The sequence below is a fragment of the Pleurodeles waltl genome, chromosome 4_1 (assembly GCF_031143425.1).
Source record: "Pleurodeles waltl isolate 20211129_DDA chromosome 4_1, aPleWal1.hap1.20221129, whole genome shotgun sequence".
In the NCBI taxonomy this organism is placed as follows: Eukaryota; Metazoa; Chordata; class Amphibia; order Caudata; family Salamandridae; genus Pleurodeles; species Pleurodeles waltl.
Window position 1 is genome coordinate 845,262,857 of NC_090442.1, and position 16,924 is coordinate 845,279,780.

General features: G+C 43.5%; 1 protein-coding gene across 1 annotated transcript in view; it reads right to left on the minus strand.

The window, feature by feature from the left end:
• Nucleotides 1–461: 461 nt before the first annotated feature.
• Nucleotides 462–16,924, minus strand: part of YEATS4 (YEATS domain containing 4) — a 96,598-nt gene continuing 80,135 nt past the window's right edge. The window contains exon 7 of the mRNA XM_069229610.1: nt 462–5,322. Coding sequence (XP_069085711.1) covers nt 5,153–5,322 — 170 coding nt within the window. The 3' untranslated portion in view covers nt 462–5,152. The remainder of the gene's footprint in view (nt 5,323–16,924) is intronic.

The window sequence follows — 16,924 nt, forward strand, 5'->3', positions numbered from 1 at the left end:
CATGTGTAACACGGATTGTATGTTTTCATGTCCTACCTGGTGCAGCATGGTTACGATCTGTAAATCCTATTTTAGAGGCCCTTATTCCACAACACGGATCGCATATACAATGATGAAAAGGTCTCATCTCAAGTACGATTCCTATTTGTAGGATTAATATGAAAATGATTAGAAGTCGTTTGTCACATAAACAATCAAAAGGATTCAAGCCTTGAAACAGCCTTCGGCTTTTAGGGCAAAACACCTGTTGGCTACTTTGAGATCAATCCTTTGTTTTAAAACACTGCAAAATTATACCTGTGATTACTCAATGTGATTTTTGTGAAGGTATTTTCAGACCAGTACTTTCGGATACAACAACTGATGTAATAGTGATGAAAATCTGACAGAAGATTTTCCTTTCCTGAGCATTCTTTATGGAGAGAAAGTAATGAAAAAACCAACTCTTGAGAAAACAAATCTTTGACTAAACTTTTTATTTTTAATCATACCTTGTCTATACTTTGGATGACATATCCAATTGGATTATAAACTCTACTCAGTCTGGTAAAGGTATTATTACAACCTGTGCACTCTTCTGAACATACCTGAATGCAGTTTTGGTCACTTTATTTAAGAAATGGTGCTTTACAGCCACTTCAGTAACTAACCAGGCATACACTAAAGAAAGAGGCTAGAGACGATCACCAGCAAACAGCCCGACAAGATGGTGTGCACCTGCCACCACATTCACATGAGGAGCACCAGAGCAATGGAAATGGAGTTAACTTTGTGACAAACCCAAGTGAGCATTTGAACAATTTTGGAATTAACTTTCGTTTCAACCCATAATGAGTTTTTAGTTTCAGCAAAAAAGTAGTGCTGCTCCCATCATCAATCTACGGAACACAAAATGTATAAGCATCAACCTACATCTTCAGCCAAAAACATAGTTACAAAAAAGCTTGACTAATACAGGGTTTTTAATTTCAATACATTTTGAAGAAACAATCACTCTGCACTGAAAAGCAAGTAGTTTAAAGCGGGTGTGAAAATTACACAAAAAAAGGTTATAAGAACCAAACTGTTGGTATAATGCCTCAAAAATCCTGAGTTATCGTCCCGTTTCATTTTCATTTGAATTCAAGTAGGAAACTGGTATTAAACTCACCAAAGTGGACTACTAGCCTGCATTCATAAGAAAACACCACCCAGTGGGCATGAATACTATAACAATAGCTACCAGCACCAATCCACCTTTTTACCAATATAGGCCACCATGCTTAGACGACCCCATTGATAAATTCTTTCCTGTCTAACAAAATCTCCAGTGCCCGTGAGGCACAACAGCAGCGCACATGAACTCAGTATTTTTCAGCATGTGCATTCCATTCACCAAACTGAAGAAGATTTTGCATACTCTTGTGAAGGAGTGGCTCACATAATCGCAAAATCAGTACTGGCTTTTTACTTAATGTTTCTAGTAGATACCCTGTTCCAAGTCCAGAGGAGACCCTCCACTTAGATAGGATTAAAACAAATTAACACTTACCCCAAGGGAAAACAATGAGCTTTCCATCTGTGAATGGGAAAAGAAGGCCAACTCAAAAACAGGAAATTGATTTTTGTTGCTCCTCCTGAATCATGTGGCCTTTGGGAGTTGTATCAGAAATCTCGACTTTCCCTAACTTCAAATGTCTATTTCTCAGTGAGTTCTTTGGAAACTTCTTCCCCTTTTTTCGCAAATAATTTTGGAACAGGTCCATTCTAGTGTAAATTCAGATGTTTTGTAGATTGCACAGATTGATTCACGTGTCACAGGGCCCGTGCACAATACAATGCACTGAATCTTAAGTTTTTGTTTAGAAGTATGTAATAAGGAATCTATGGAAAATATATTTGAATTGACCAAAAAATGAAATAATGAAAGTTTATATTGATCAGCTGATTAATTGTCCCATTGAACTAGTTTATCTACAAAAAAGAATAATTTCCACTCCACGTCTTGAGTTTTGTTTGTTTCAATCACCTCAGAGCACTGTGTTAGGGCTGTAATTAGTACCTTTTGGGGAAAGAGTGGTTAATGTACAATCAGTGACAAAGAGGCCCCAATCTGAAATTCTTCAATTACAAACAACTGTGGTGAGAGACTAAAACAAATTGCCCAAATATGCTTTGTGTACAATGAAGAAAACCTTGTACTTGATCCCTGCATCCTCCACATGCCAGTGATGCGCTATCATAGCAAGTTTTTTGTGGTTGCATTTCTGCATATTCCAACACATTATGGCAGTTTTGGAGCTTGTAGCCTGCTCACATGTTTCTATCAGAGCTTGCTTGTACATCATGTTGCAGAGGTTCAAGTATATCTCAACAAGATTACTTTCACTTCAACACAGACGTTAGTTAGGAGTTGGAGACATTTCTAGAGGAGATAAAGACACTATACGAATGTCTTTGGCCACATGTCAACTTGCTGAAGGATGGACAGTGGCCAGAGTCAAACTGGCTACCTGGATTCATTGTTTTTGGCATGATGAAAGGAGCTGTGCCTACACTAAAAGGAAACTCTAGGGGTAACAAGTCAGGATTCTGTGCCTCCCATACCATGATCTCGGTCATACATCAGCACTCTGAATAAAAGTGGCTCTGCCATGTTGCAATGATCTGTTGTTCACTTCCATAGCTCAAAGTGGACTTGAGTGTAATCTGTGTACAAACGGCAGATCACTTGATCTTGCCTTAGGAGCTGAGCCAACAGTCACATATAAATGTTGAAAAGTAAACAGCATATCGGTGTCCACTGGAGTACCTCACATGATGACTGTTCCAAAGAGAGCAAGAGTTCCTGTAGGATATAGGCTAGGGCAGGCAAAGTGCTTCATGATGTGTGGGTACATTCGAGACAGCTGTCCAAGTATGGGAAGACCCGTACAAGAGGATGACGTAAATAAGCTGGCTCTAGTGCCCATCATTTTGTAAAGATCCATGGAGCAGACTTGAAGATGAATGGCAGGGCCTTGCTCTGAATGTTGCCAGTTGACAATGGACCTTACGTATTTTTGATGGCAAACATGAATAGGTATATGGGTCCTCCTGAATTATGAACAATAGATGGTGCCTTAATAAAGGTTACCATAATAAAGCTTTAATACTCTTATTGCTTATGTTGTCTAGCCTATGTACTTCCCAGTCAGATGGGGCTTTGCATGAAACCACAGGGTTTTGTAATCATCCTGCTGGTGCTGAAATCACAACCAGAGAGACTGAATATATGGTTGGATTTGCCATGCAAGAGAGATCTTTTTGTCCCAAGCAGGCTGCATCATCAATATGTTGTTGCTGGAGTGCTTCGAGACATCGTTGGGGACTGACTGTCATAGACCAGGGGCGTTTTCTCACTGTATGCAGCAGAGGCTGAAAGATAAACAAATCAGAGACTAAAAAGTGGACTTTCAATGGAGAAAAAACAAAAAACCCACTTTAGAACAGTAAAAGGATTCCCATCCACTCACCAAGTAGGCAGTAAGAAAACTGAGTGGTTGAGCCTTTGGGAGCTCAGTGCCTCCCCACCTTATTGATAAAAGTTTATTTCATAAAATTAGGTAATCGGACAGCATGTATTTCATGGCTGTTTCATTGTTGTTTTAGTGTGTGTACACACTACTATAGTAATAATGATTACCAATGGTTCCAAGCCCAACATCAGAAAATAACTGAAGCATGTGAATCTAGGAAGTCTCCAATACTGGAGAATGTTTTCTATGATCTTGTTGGTGAGGGAAATATTAGAGATCAGATGGTAGTTACGGTATTCAGTTTAGCCAATGGTTTCTTCAAGAAAGGCATGATGTCCGTGCACTTTTGAGATCTTACAAATATCTTCTTTAGGAGAGAAGCTTAGATTATGTATTCAAACTGAGAGCATTTAAAACTGTTTTACATTTTACTGAGCTTTGAAGACAAAGGACAGGCCCTATCATCCCTTAATAGTGGGGAAACATGCTACTAAGCCCTCACTGAGTAAAGAATATATCAGTAGAGTCCTTAGAGAGTGCAGCTTAGTGTCAAATGTAAAGATTTTATAAAAAAGGAGACATTTTTGCTTTTCTCTTTTTTAATAAACAAAAAGACTTAAAACAACTTTTCTGGTTAATGCTGCACTGGAGAAGTCCTTAAAATAATTTCAACACAGTTTGCTTTTATTTGGAGCCTCTCACAACTCATGGTTATGAAGGATCATCTCCCTCACAGTCGAAACATTAAGAAATCAGACTGATAAATGTGAATTTCCAGATTAGTAATGTTCATAGTCTTAGATAAGGGTAGTATCTATGAACAGAGGTCCCCAAAAGCTTTACAAAATCTGACGTGCACCAATGTGTTCCCCTATGGCATCTAAAGGACAAACTGCCACATCGAAACAACAATGGATTAATATACCCAAAGGAGACCCATGTGCAATGGTAAATAAGCATTTCTGTTTTCCAAGCCTTGGTTGATGAGCTGATCTTAACACAACATGCTTCAAAACAATAACATACATCAAATAAAATTGGAAGCAATGAAAACTATCTTTTTGAAACTTATTAAATTAGCCACTTCACACTACACTTCAGAAACGTAATTCCTTTTAGGCAAGGCATGTCAACTTTTTGTCTGTTTCTAAAAATAAAATTAATTTCCAGCTTCCACTAATCTTCGTATGGCAGGATATGATAACACCAAGAAAAAGAGGAGAACAGGCATATGACAAAACAATAGAGATTGCAGTTATAGAAACACTTGCAGAAACACAAACCTGTCCACTGTTTAAGCAAAATAGTACTTACAATTTATGTAGTCTTCAGTAACTAACTCGTGACTTGGTCTGTCTATTGGATCATTTGTGAAGGGAAAAGGGCACTAGAGATTTAAGTGCCAAACATAAAGGTTAAAACCAACACACTGTTAAGTTCCAATGCAATCTCCTCTCCAGTTAAAATAAGGGCATTTGGCAAAAAAGGTCCATGAAGTTTATATTAGTAAACTTTACCAATGGCCTTGAGCTGGCTGGGTTGCATACCAGTGTCCAGTTCTCACAATCTGCTTGATGGCATCAACAACTACGTGTGCCACCTTTCAGCGCATTTTTGATTTAGAGCAGTCCTCTGTTATTCTGTTAATTGGTTTCTTAGATGTCTTTAGAGATATCATCTTCTTCAAGTTTCTTAATTTCATTTTTCAAACTGTTGATAGTTTCACGACTTGCTTTCAACCTTTCTTTGAGGTCAGAGATTTCAAAATTTATTTTCTTTCTAGCAGCATCCATCTTCTCCTTAGTTTTGGCTTCCAATTCACAAACTAAAAAAAAAAACATTAATAATTTCAATCAAATAGACTGCATATCAAATTTGGGAAAGTTCCATGAACAAACATGAGCGTATACCAGCTATCATGATTCCATAATGGTAGCTATGGGCTATTTTAAAATCCATGAGCTGCTTTACCTTAAGCCTTTTGTTTTTATAAGAGTATATGACTGGATATAAAAGAATGCTGAAAACAGACTGGCTAAAATTCAGCCCCACAGCAGCAACTCAATTAACAATGTATGTACTGAGACTCTTCATCATGCAAAGAATAACACAGTCATGGCACTCCCCCCTCCACACCTGAAAAGTTCCAGCAGTCTCAGAATGAGTACTGTGTCACAAAATCTAATAAATAATTGATCATATTGCACTGGTGTATCAATACAACATCCTGGAAAAGGAGCCTGTCAATGCCCTTCTGAATTTTCCTTCTAAGGAAAAGGACAATATGGTGAAGTTTCTAGGCATGGCCAAAATCTATAGGAGGTTTTTGCCGGAATTTGGTGGAAAAAGCAGCTGCATGAGGGGTTTGCTAACGAAAGGTAGAGAGTTCATTCGGTGTCATGTGTGAGAGGGAAATTCTTGATAACAACAACTGTTTGGGGAAAGCTTCATGCTTGAGTAGCTTAAAACCCTGTGAGCACACTATTTCGATGCCTGATGCTAGTTCGAGAGGATTGGGTGCAGTTTCACTGCACAAGTCCAAGGGCAGATGAGACTCATATTGTTTATTTCTAGAGCATTGAGAGGGGCAGAGCTTAATTGCTCTGGCATAGAAAAGGAGGCCCTGGAAGTATTTTGGGCAGTAAGGAAACTTAGGTTTTTGTGGGGACACGAGTTCGAAATGGACAAGTTACTTACCTTCGGTAACACCTTACTGAGACACAGACAAGCAGCAGATTCCTTATCTTAGAATTCTCCCCAGGCATCAGACTGGATCCAGAAACATTTCCTCAAGCAGTACCTCTGTGTGTTGGTAGAGGGTGTCAAGCGACACCTCAGTGATGTAATCGGAGTTCATACAGTCCCTCCTCCGACTCGCTGACTCCAGTTTCTTCGGTGACTAGAATCAGCACAACACGAAGCCACATAGAAATTGGTAGAGGAATAGTGTCTATGCTGACTAAGATGGAAAAATCATTATGTTATACAGCCAATGACGAAAAGACAGCAGAGACTACCCTAAGCGGAACTGAAGAAAACAGTTCACAAGCGGGGAGGATGGGTGGGTCGATAAGGAATCTGCAGCTAGTCTGTGTCTCTACCAGATAAGGTGTTACCGAAGGTAAGTAACTTGTCCATCTGACAGAGACATCTAGCCACAGATTCCTTATCTTAGAATTAGATACCAAGGCAATATCAACCCAGGAGGAGGGTTGCAAACTGATCGCACCAGTCTCACAATGAACAACCTGGTAACAGAGGAAATATGCCAGGCATGGGACAGACATGGTGAGAAGATAATGTAAACTACCCACAATGAATAGATGACTCACATATCAACAGGGGATTTGAACAGTCATGACTGGAAAGGAATGTCCCTGAAGGGAACGCGGTAGTGACCACGACCAGTGAGGCTGGCAGAGCTGCCAATAAATAACAGAATTAAAAAGGGGTAAAAATGTCCAATGGACTGTGAGAGATATGCAGGTAATACATTAAGGGATAACATGTAGACATTAGGCTGGAAGGAAGTCACAGGTAACAAAATTGGTACCAGAAGGACTAGAGTAAACATGCTAGGGACAGCTGTAATACTTCCCAAAACAGAGCAAACGTGTGAAGGAATGCACTATGCGAAACCAGAAGGACATGATGTACAAAAGTAAATAACAGAACACCATAAGGTGTAAAAATATGAACAGCAATGGTGACCTAGAAGAACTAGGAGAAACAAGCTCTAGAACCCCACGGGATGATATACTTGGAAGGACAAGAATGTCTAGACCAAAATGTGCAAGAGCACATGTGCACCGATCGACAAAACAGAACGCTATAGGAAGGCTGGTAATAGAACCCGGTTAGCCGAAATAGTATGGCATTAGGTAAAAGAACCTAATGTCAAAGTGTGCTAACAATACAATGAAATAACTCGAAAAACTGAAGGGTAGGAGGAAACTCCTTTCAATGAAAACAGCACTAAAGAGCAAACAAAGGCAGCCACCAAGGGTAACAGAAGGCAGAAAAACTATCCGCTCAACAAGGCTGGAATAACAGTGCAGCACAGAAGCATAGAACGCAAGAAAAAAAAGAAAAGGAATTAAAGGGAAAAACCATTGAAGAAGATGCAGAACAGCTGTGGAAACCTGAAAGTAAGACCAGGGCAGAAGAACCAAAAATATGAAAGGTGAGGCATGTCAAAAGAAAGGCTTATGGCCTTGCCTCAGAAGTATATCTGCTGCTGTACCCAGCTACAGAACCGAAGAATGTAAACGGTGCACAGCACCATCATTGCAAGTGGGAAAATCCACCATATAAGTTGTAAGAACAATGGAACAGTAACTCTGGAGCCAAACCGAAATCCAGATGACTGCTTCCACTGTACGAACATAACAGGCAAAAGGTGTGCACGCACAAACACCCACGAGGTTCACAAAAAACGAAAACAGCATGCAACTGTGTAGGTGTGATTGGGCTCAAAGGAGGATGAAACATTAGTCCCCACTATGAGAATCGCGAAAGCGGTGCACAGCAGAATCTGCGTGTGCGCCAAAAAGAGATTTGCCATCAAATGGCATATGTCAAGCAAAGAATCCCTTACTGGAGCTGAAAAATTAGAAGGTCTTAGGCAAGCCCTTCCATGTATTGCAACCAATGTAGCTATCAGCCGACCAACGGAATCGATGGTATCCATACCAGAGTGAACCGTGAGTTTGGCAGGCTGCTAACTAACCATCCTGTATCAAGGGCAGTACGAGCCTCCTCAGAAAGAGTTGGTAATAAAAGCTCCACTGAATTCCACAGAACATGGGAGAAGAGAGCTAGCATACAAGAGGTGTTAGTGGAACGTAAGGCAGCACAAGAGGAGGCGAACATCCTCCTGCCAGCAGCATCCAGCTGTCTGACTTCTCCCTGTCATGTGTAGCCTAAACAGTGTGTACCGCTAAACTGAGTGGTAAGGTGGCATAACAAATCCTCCCGTGCAGGCTGGTGTCTGTGGGAGACCAGAAAGAGACTGGTTCCAAACACCCACGAGGCAGTCATAAAGAGCCTCACAATACTGAAAGAATGGTACAGTAGAAGACTGATCAGGGTGTAAATCCAGTAACGGATCTGTTGATAACTGCACAACAGGAAGCTGTAAGTGCAACACATCAGCCACCCAGCTTAACATGTCTGAGAAAGCAGTACTAGCCTCAATTGCCAAGCCAGGTGAGGAGAGTAGCCTGGACGTCGTTGAAGAATCAAGGCCACTCGCACTGGCTAAGTCAAGCACCCTATTTGAAGAAGAAAATGGACTGGGGCCTGAAAAAGGAGTAAGAGGATGTGTAGGAACCTCCGAAGGAGGCTCAAGAGGGCCACACCTTGTATCAACATCCAAATCTAACAGCGCCGCTCCCAGCGTCAGTGTCGACGTCAATCGATGTTGAGAGGGGGAAGCCTCCTCAGAAGCGGGGTTGCCCAACTCCGGAGAAATCACAATATGGGCATTGAGCGAAGTCGAGTGAGCCACAGGTGCCGTGGATGGCGTTGGGATAACAGGATCAGGCGCAGACTGCAAGAGGCCGTGCATCGGAGCTGATCCGACTCCGGAGTCGAGGCTGAAGGGCACCGAAGATGAAGCCACCGGTGGTGTCAGAGCACTCACCACCTCCTTAGGGCCCGAAGGTGCCCCAGAGGGAAGGGAAGACCCAAAAATAGCATGCTTAGAGGAGTAGTAGGGCAGAAGGATAAGGCTTGACTCAAGCGCAGACTCCAGTGCAGGTGAGATGTGTGGGGGCCAAGGACATGACTTTGCTCGGGAACACTCACCTGGGGATGCCGATGGACCATGGAACGTTGCAGGAGCTGAATGCGAACGACTTCGAGAGTGCTCCCGGGACCGGAGGAAGAAGACTGACTCAGACGCCTCAGAGAAGATGACTGTTCCGCCCATGCTGCCATGAGCTTCATCCAATGCTCCCCGTACGGACTTGGGCTTCAGCTGATGACAGGTATCGCAACCGTCTGCGCCGTGGTGAGTGCCCAGACACTACAAACAAACCGAATGTGGGTCCATGATCGACACCTGTCAAGTACAGGACCCACAGGGCTTAAATACTGAAGGCATATACACTACAAAAAATTTACTATAAGGAAAAATATCAATAAAAAACAGTGTGAAATGCCAAAAGGCCAGCGCTATACTCTTACTTTGGATCCACACAGAAAAGAAGAAACTGACGTCAGTGCTTCAGGGGAGGGACTATATGGACTCCGCTGATGTCGCTGCGGAGTCGCATGACGTGCTCTACCGATGCGGAGAGGTACTGCTGAGGAAAAGTTTCCAGATCCAGTCTGAGGCCTAGGGAGAATTCTAAGGTAAAGAATCTGCAGCTAGTTATCTCTATCAGACAAAAAATGATCACAAACCTCTCAAAGAAGTTTTTATGAAGAAAGGCACAGACTACATTTCTAGCAGGTTTCATAAATGGGTGGTTGAGCTACAGGAGTTTGAGTTGTCTTAAGTTCCGCGGGTGAACAACTCTGTAGCAGACTGCTTTTCTAGACAGTGCCTGAATCAAACAGAAAGTTTTGAAGGAGGTTCTTAGAAATGGTGTCTCTAGTTGGCAGTGGCCTGCACCCTGACCAAGTAGGGACCCTCACTCTAGTCACTGTAAGGGAGCCACACAGCTAAGATAACCCCTGCTCACCCCCTTGGTAGCTTGGCTCAAGCAGTCAGACTTCTCAGGTACAATGTGTAAAGTATTTGCATGTAAACACACACGTTTAGCAAATAATCAATATTTATTTGAGTAAAACAAAACCAAAACAACAAAAATCCAACATGCATAAGTGAACATAGATATTTTCAACGATTAAACCTTAGTATAGCGCTTAGAAACACAATCGCTCCAACTCAGGCTACCACAGCATCTCGACAGAGTTGCTTTCAGCAGTCTGACGCCACTTGTGAGGAAGTGTGGGCTGGTCACAGAGTCACATGGACCCCTGGTACTGTACCTTGGAAAACAATGAGGAAACAGACAATGCATGGAGTCAGGGAGGCAAGGCGTCCCTGGAGCTGGTGCGGCGTTGGTTTATTATGGTTACTGGGAGATGAGGCATCGGTTCCTTACTGCCAGGCAGGAGAGGTGAGGCATCGGTTCCTTACGGTTGTAAGGGAGGTGAGACTGTTGTTTTCTCGTGACAAGGTGGGGTAGGTGAATCCAGCAGGTCAAGATGTGAGACGTCGACTCTGCGGTGTCGTGATCATACCACAGGGCCAGAGGTGCTGCGGCGAGACTTTGGAGGTGCCGGACCTGTGTTGCAGGTAATGGTCTTTGCACATAGCAGGCAGCTGCACGAAGTCAGAGGGCGGCGCCGGTTCCGAAGTCACTCTTGAGTTGGTGGGATTAGTTTCTTTTTCGGTGCAACAGAGCTCACTTCCAAGGGCCCTGGAACTGGACTCGACACCACTTGGCAAGTCAGACATCTCAACAAGCGAGCCCAGGCCCTTTAGGTGAAGTTTCTGATGGCCCTGTGACTTCTTAACACGAATCAGGCTCAGTACGAGCCCTTTCAGAACCTTGGAAAGCAGGACACAGAAAGCAAAGTCAAGTCCTTTCACTCCCAGGACAGAAGCAGCAGGCCAGCACAACAAAGCAACAGGCAGGGTGGCAATCCCTCCTACAGCATCCACCTCTTCTTCGTGGCAGAATGTCCTTAGTCCAGAGGTTGTCTAACTATGTGTCAGAGGTCCAGTACTTATACCCAGTTTTGTCTTTGAAACATTCAAACTTCAAAGAGAAGTGTTTGTGGTGCACAAGACCATGCCTTCCCTGCCCTGGCCCCAGACACACTCCAGGGGGTTGGAGACTGCTTTGTGGGAGGACAGGCACAGCCCTATTCAGGTGCAAGTCTTACCTTCTCCCACCACTATTGCTCAGGAAGACCCACCATGATGTGCAGGGCACACATCAGCCTCCTTAGCGCGACTGTCTAGGGTGAATACACAAACAGTTCAACTGTCATCCTGACCCCAATGTGAATTCCAAGGATAGGCAGAGGCACAGAATGGTTAAGCAAGAAAATGCCCTCTTTCTTAAAGTGGCATTTTCAATCTACAATTCAAAAAACAACTTTATCAGAAGATGTATTTTTTAATTGTGAGTTCAGAGACCCCCAAACTCCAAATCTCTATCTGCTCCCAATGCAGAGCACCCTGACCATGAGGCTGCCTTGGGCCTATTTTAGGGGTGCCGTACATGTAGCAAAAGGGAAGGCTTGGGCCCCACACGTGGGTGCACTTGTCAGATCGAATTGGCAGTTTAAAACTGCACACACAAACACTGCAGTGGCAGGTCGGAGGCATGTTTGCAGGGCTACTCGTGTGGGTGGCACAATCAATGCTGCAGGCACACTGTTAGCATTTGATTTACAGGTCCTGGGCACACCTGGTGCACTGTACTAAGAACTTACTAGTGCAGTGGTTCCCAACATTTTGACTTCTGTGGACCCCCACTTTATAATTACTGGAATCCGTGGACGACCATTGAACCATTACTGGAATCCGGGGACCCCCACTGAACCATTATTGGAATCTAGGGACCCCCCCCCCATGAGTCACTACTGAAAGCTGGGGACCTAATCCGTTAATATTTAATTTTTCAAGCAGCTGCGGACCCCCTGAGGAGGTTTTGTGGACCCCCCCCATGGGTCCCAGGACCACAGGTACAGGTACCCCTATACTTGTGAATCAAATAAGCCAATCATGGAGAAATCAATCACCACTATATTTTCCCCAGAGAGCATATGCAATTTAGCACTGGTCAGCAGTGGTAAAGTGCCCAGAGTCTTAAAGCCCACAAAAAAGTTCAGAAAAATAGGAGGAAGAAGGCAATAAGTTTGGGGCGAACCCTGCAAAAAGAGTCCGGTCCAACAGAAGTGATGAGTTTTTGGGAGGTGAAATTTATGATGAAGAGATCAACATATATTCTGTTACAAAGGGCACTGTTAAAGAGGAGGAATGGAGAAAAGAGTTGGAGAAAGATCAAACACTACAGAAAGTGATGTTGGAGAGTTGGCCAAAAAGTGGTTGTGAGGAGCTGAAACCATACTGGCATGTCAAACAAGGGCTTATTCTTCTTGAAGTAATAATTATGAGGGGTAGCCATTTGGTGACGCTGAGTAATTTGTGAGAAAGTTTGAGGGCCAGATGTAGCAAAGGTTTTTCCCCATTCTGTGTCTATGGGAAAAAGTGTTCGTACATATCGCCCTTAGTGAGGTATCTTAAGAACGCCATTCATCAAGTCAGCCAGAGCCCAGCTTAGCTGCTCTGCATCCTCTCTTCCTCTGACCTGTCTCAGCTCCAGCTCACCTCCAACATTCAGAATACCACAACATCTTTGTTGAAAGCTTGGGTAATGACAATTTCTGCAAAGCCACATGCTCACAGGCTATGTAAACTCAAAACACAATTATAAAAGCGTAATGGTTTCTTTAGATGATTTGAAGTTCTTTTATAATTTTAAAACCTAGACACCAGGGATCATTATTTTTTTTTAATTTTTTTTTTTACATGTGGGAAGCGGCCCCTTAGGCAAGGGTCGCTCCACTGGGGTGAAACTTTATTTTAGGCCATTTATGCCCCCACTGGGGGCAGATTGCCCTATTTTCTTAGGTCAATCTACCCCTAAGGGGGGCAAAAACCACTAGACAACAGGGATTTTTTTTGTGTGCTAATTTCAAGGAAGGGGAGCGTCCCCTTAGGAAAGGGTTACTCCCCTGGGGGGCGAAATTTTAGGCCATTTCTGCCCCCCTTTGGAGCAGATTGGCCTATTTTAATTAGGCCAATCTGCCCCAAGGGGGGTACAAGCCACTAGGCACCAGGGATTTATTATTATATATTTTTTTTTTTTTTACAGATGTGGAGCGACTGTTTAGGCAAGGGTCGCTCCCATGGGGGGCAAATTTATTTTAGGCCAAATCGGCCTATTTCTATAAGGCCCTTCTGTCCCAGGAAGGGGGCGGGTGGCAGAAACCACTTAGGCACCAGGGATTGGGGTGTGTGTGAGTTTTGTTTTGAGGGGCAGGCCCTTGGCCCATGGGGCACATTACTGTTGGCCACTTCTGCCCCCTTGGGGGCAGATTGGCCTATTTTTGTAAGGCCGGGCAGGAAGCCCACCAGACACCAGGAAAGATTTTTTTTTCAAAAAAGAGAGTGGGGGTATGGCCATACCTCCACCTCAAATAAATGGGGACAAAGTTGTTCTGTCCACTGGTCGGCAGATGGGGTAATTACCCCCGATTTAATCCCGGGGAATGGGCGAAGGGGTGTTGTAAAAAGTTGGCGAAATAAATAGTCGGGTGGTGGCTACCAATCAGTATGGGCATGGTTATGCCCCTACCCCAACTGAAGGGGGTAACTGTCTTTCAGCTATTCCCCGCACACTAAAACATCTTATCCCACGGCAAGCAAGAGGACATTTGATTATTCTGGGTTTTGGTTTTACATTTGGGCCATGAGAGCTTGTCTAACTCTCAAACTTGTCCCACTTGGAATGGTGAGGGCTACACTTTTTGGACTTTGGGACGCTACCATGTAGAAAAATCTACGAGACCTAGACACATCTGAAAACTAAACATCCGGGGGAGTCCAGGGTGGCGTGCTTCACATACACTGCACCATTTTCTTACCCACAATGCCCTGCAACTTTGTTTGAAATCACACATTTTCGTGAAGAACCTTCCAGAATTTGAAGGAATCCACAAATTTCCTACCACCCAGCATTGTTAAATCTATACCGATAAAAATTATGTCCCACTTGTCAGGCTAAAAACTTTTCTTCAAACTGCCCCTTTGGACCAGCTTTGGTTCCCCCTTATTTCCAACATGTTTTCAGCTCTTCCCTGTCACAGGCACTTGGCCCACCTACAAACGTGAGGTATCATTTTTACCAGGAGACTAAGGGGAACATTGGGTGATAGGAAATTTCTCCCGGTACGGTGATCCCACATAGAAATGTGGTAAAAATGTGATTGTTTTTAGCGAAATTTGAGGTTTGCTGAGGATTCTGGGTAAGAAAGCACTGGGGGATCCATGCAAGTCACACCTCCATGGACTCCCTCGGGTGTCTAGTTTTCAGAAAGGTCTGGGTTTGGTAGGTTTCCCTAGATGGCTGCTGAGCCCAGGCTCAAAATCCAAGGTGCTCCCCCCCCCCCACCTCCTCCCCCTCACCAGTAAGAAAACAGGTAGTTTTGTATTTGATAAGTTTGATGTGTCCACATATTTATTTGGGGCATTTCCTGTTGCGGGCGCTAGGCCTACCCACACAAATGAGGTACCATTTTTAATCGGGAGACATGGGGGAAAAAACTGGGTAGATGAAAATTTGTGGCTCCCCTCACATTACAGAAATTTGCAGCACCGAAATGTGAGGGAAAAGTTTTTTTTTTTTCCCCAATTTTGAGGTTTGCTAAGGATTCTGGGTAACAGAACCTGGTGAGAGCCCCGCAAGTCAACCCATCTTGAATTTTCCTAGGTGTCTAGTTTTAAAAAATGCATAGGTTTGGTCGGCTTTCCTAGGTGCTGTCTGTGCTAGAGACCAAAATCCATAGCTATGCACTTTCCAAAAAACACCTCAGTTGTCAATGTAAAAATGTGATATGTCCATGTTGCATTTTGGGGGCGTTTCCTGTCGCGGGCACTAGGCCTAACCACACAAGTGGGATACCATTTTTATCAGGGGACTTGGGGGAGTGCTGAGTGGAAGGAACTTTGTAGCTTCTCTCCGATTCCAGAACTTTCTATCACCGAAATGTGAGGAAAAAGTCTTTTTTTAGCCAAATTTTAAGGTTTGCAAAGGATTCTGAGTAAGAGAACCTGGTGAGAGCCCCACAAGTCACCCCATCCTGGATTCCCCTAGGTGTCTAGTTTTTAAAAAAGCGCAGGTTTGGTAGGTTTCCCTAGGTGCTGGCTGAGCTAGAGGCCAAGATCCAAAGCTAGGCACTTTGCAAAATAAAGTCAGATTTCAATGTAAAAATGTGATGTGTCCATGATGAGTTTCCAGTCGCAGGCACTAGGCCTTGTTAAATGGCCCTCGCCTTCAGCTCGGGCCTTTAACGCGTGAGCAGGCCTTTACTGGCCGGTAGAACCTGCTACGGCAAGCTCTAAGGCTATAACATATAACTATGCCAATACTTATTACTTATCTTTGATTACTACTAGCTTTTAGTTCGTGGCCAAATCTCCAGGTGGCAAAACCAAAAAAAAAAAAAGAAAAAGCAGCGGAATCGTATGCAGTGATTCCCATCTTTAGGGAACTCTGGGAAGAAATTTGGAATACTGCGGTATTAACGCATCCCAAAATTACAGATGCTGGAATGAAACTCTGCTTGTTCAATCATCTTCTGTATGGCTGGACTTAAAATAATGAGCACAGTACTTTTCAAGTAGGCGGTTTGCATATCTCAAGTAGAGGAACACTGCTAGAGTCATGGCCTCGTAGAGTGAGCCATTGGAACTTTCAAAGCTGACTACGCACACCTAGAAATGGAGTGCCAAGTTACTGGCTTCCCAGCTATATAAAGCCAGAAGCTAAGTCTTTACAATCTAGTACTTCAGCACTCTCCTCACCTCCAATTGGAGACCACATGCCACAGAAGTGTGAATGTTATAGGGAAAAAAACTCAAGTTAATTCTCTAGTTACGAGCAGGGGAGTTCTAAGCAGCACCATGTGCAGGTGCAAGTGTGTAAATTCTCGCTGCTCAAGGGACGGTGCTTAGAAATCACCATTTTCCATGAGAGACATTTAATGCCAAATCTGCACACAGGCTCAAATGCATATCAATCTTTGAGCATAGAAAGCGCAACATTATGATCATATGCACGGATTGATTCATGGAGCACAGAAACACTTCTTGTCAGCCTGACCAGGAAATCATGTTTGATAGGCACCTTTGTCATGGAACTTCCTATATCTGCAAGAACGGAGATATACTCTAATCAAAACTTAAGTGAAGATCAGACATAGATTGATGTAACAGACAATACAGAACCACAGCCTGTTCTACACCCACAGAGTGCCAAATAACAATTTTCTCACTTTTCTCATTTTGTCCTAGTGCAAACACCTCACCTTCTTAAGATTTGTTTTGTTGCACTCTTCAGCAACATTTATGTGCCCATATTGTGTGACTTATATGGTGAAAATGTTGTCACTGCCCCCTGACAACAAAACAGGTCTGCAGGATACCTTGATGGGAGATTTTGCACAACACTGTAGAAGGTCCAGGTCCACCATCTACACCTCTAAAGCTAGGTGCAAGGATGAACATGGTCAGCAATGATGCACTTTACTTTCCCCATCGTCGTTCATATAAATGGCAACGGTCGAAAGGTGTCAAACGAAGTTCTGCACCAGTCAACAGAACACACCAGACATCCATC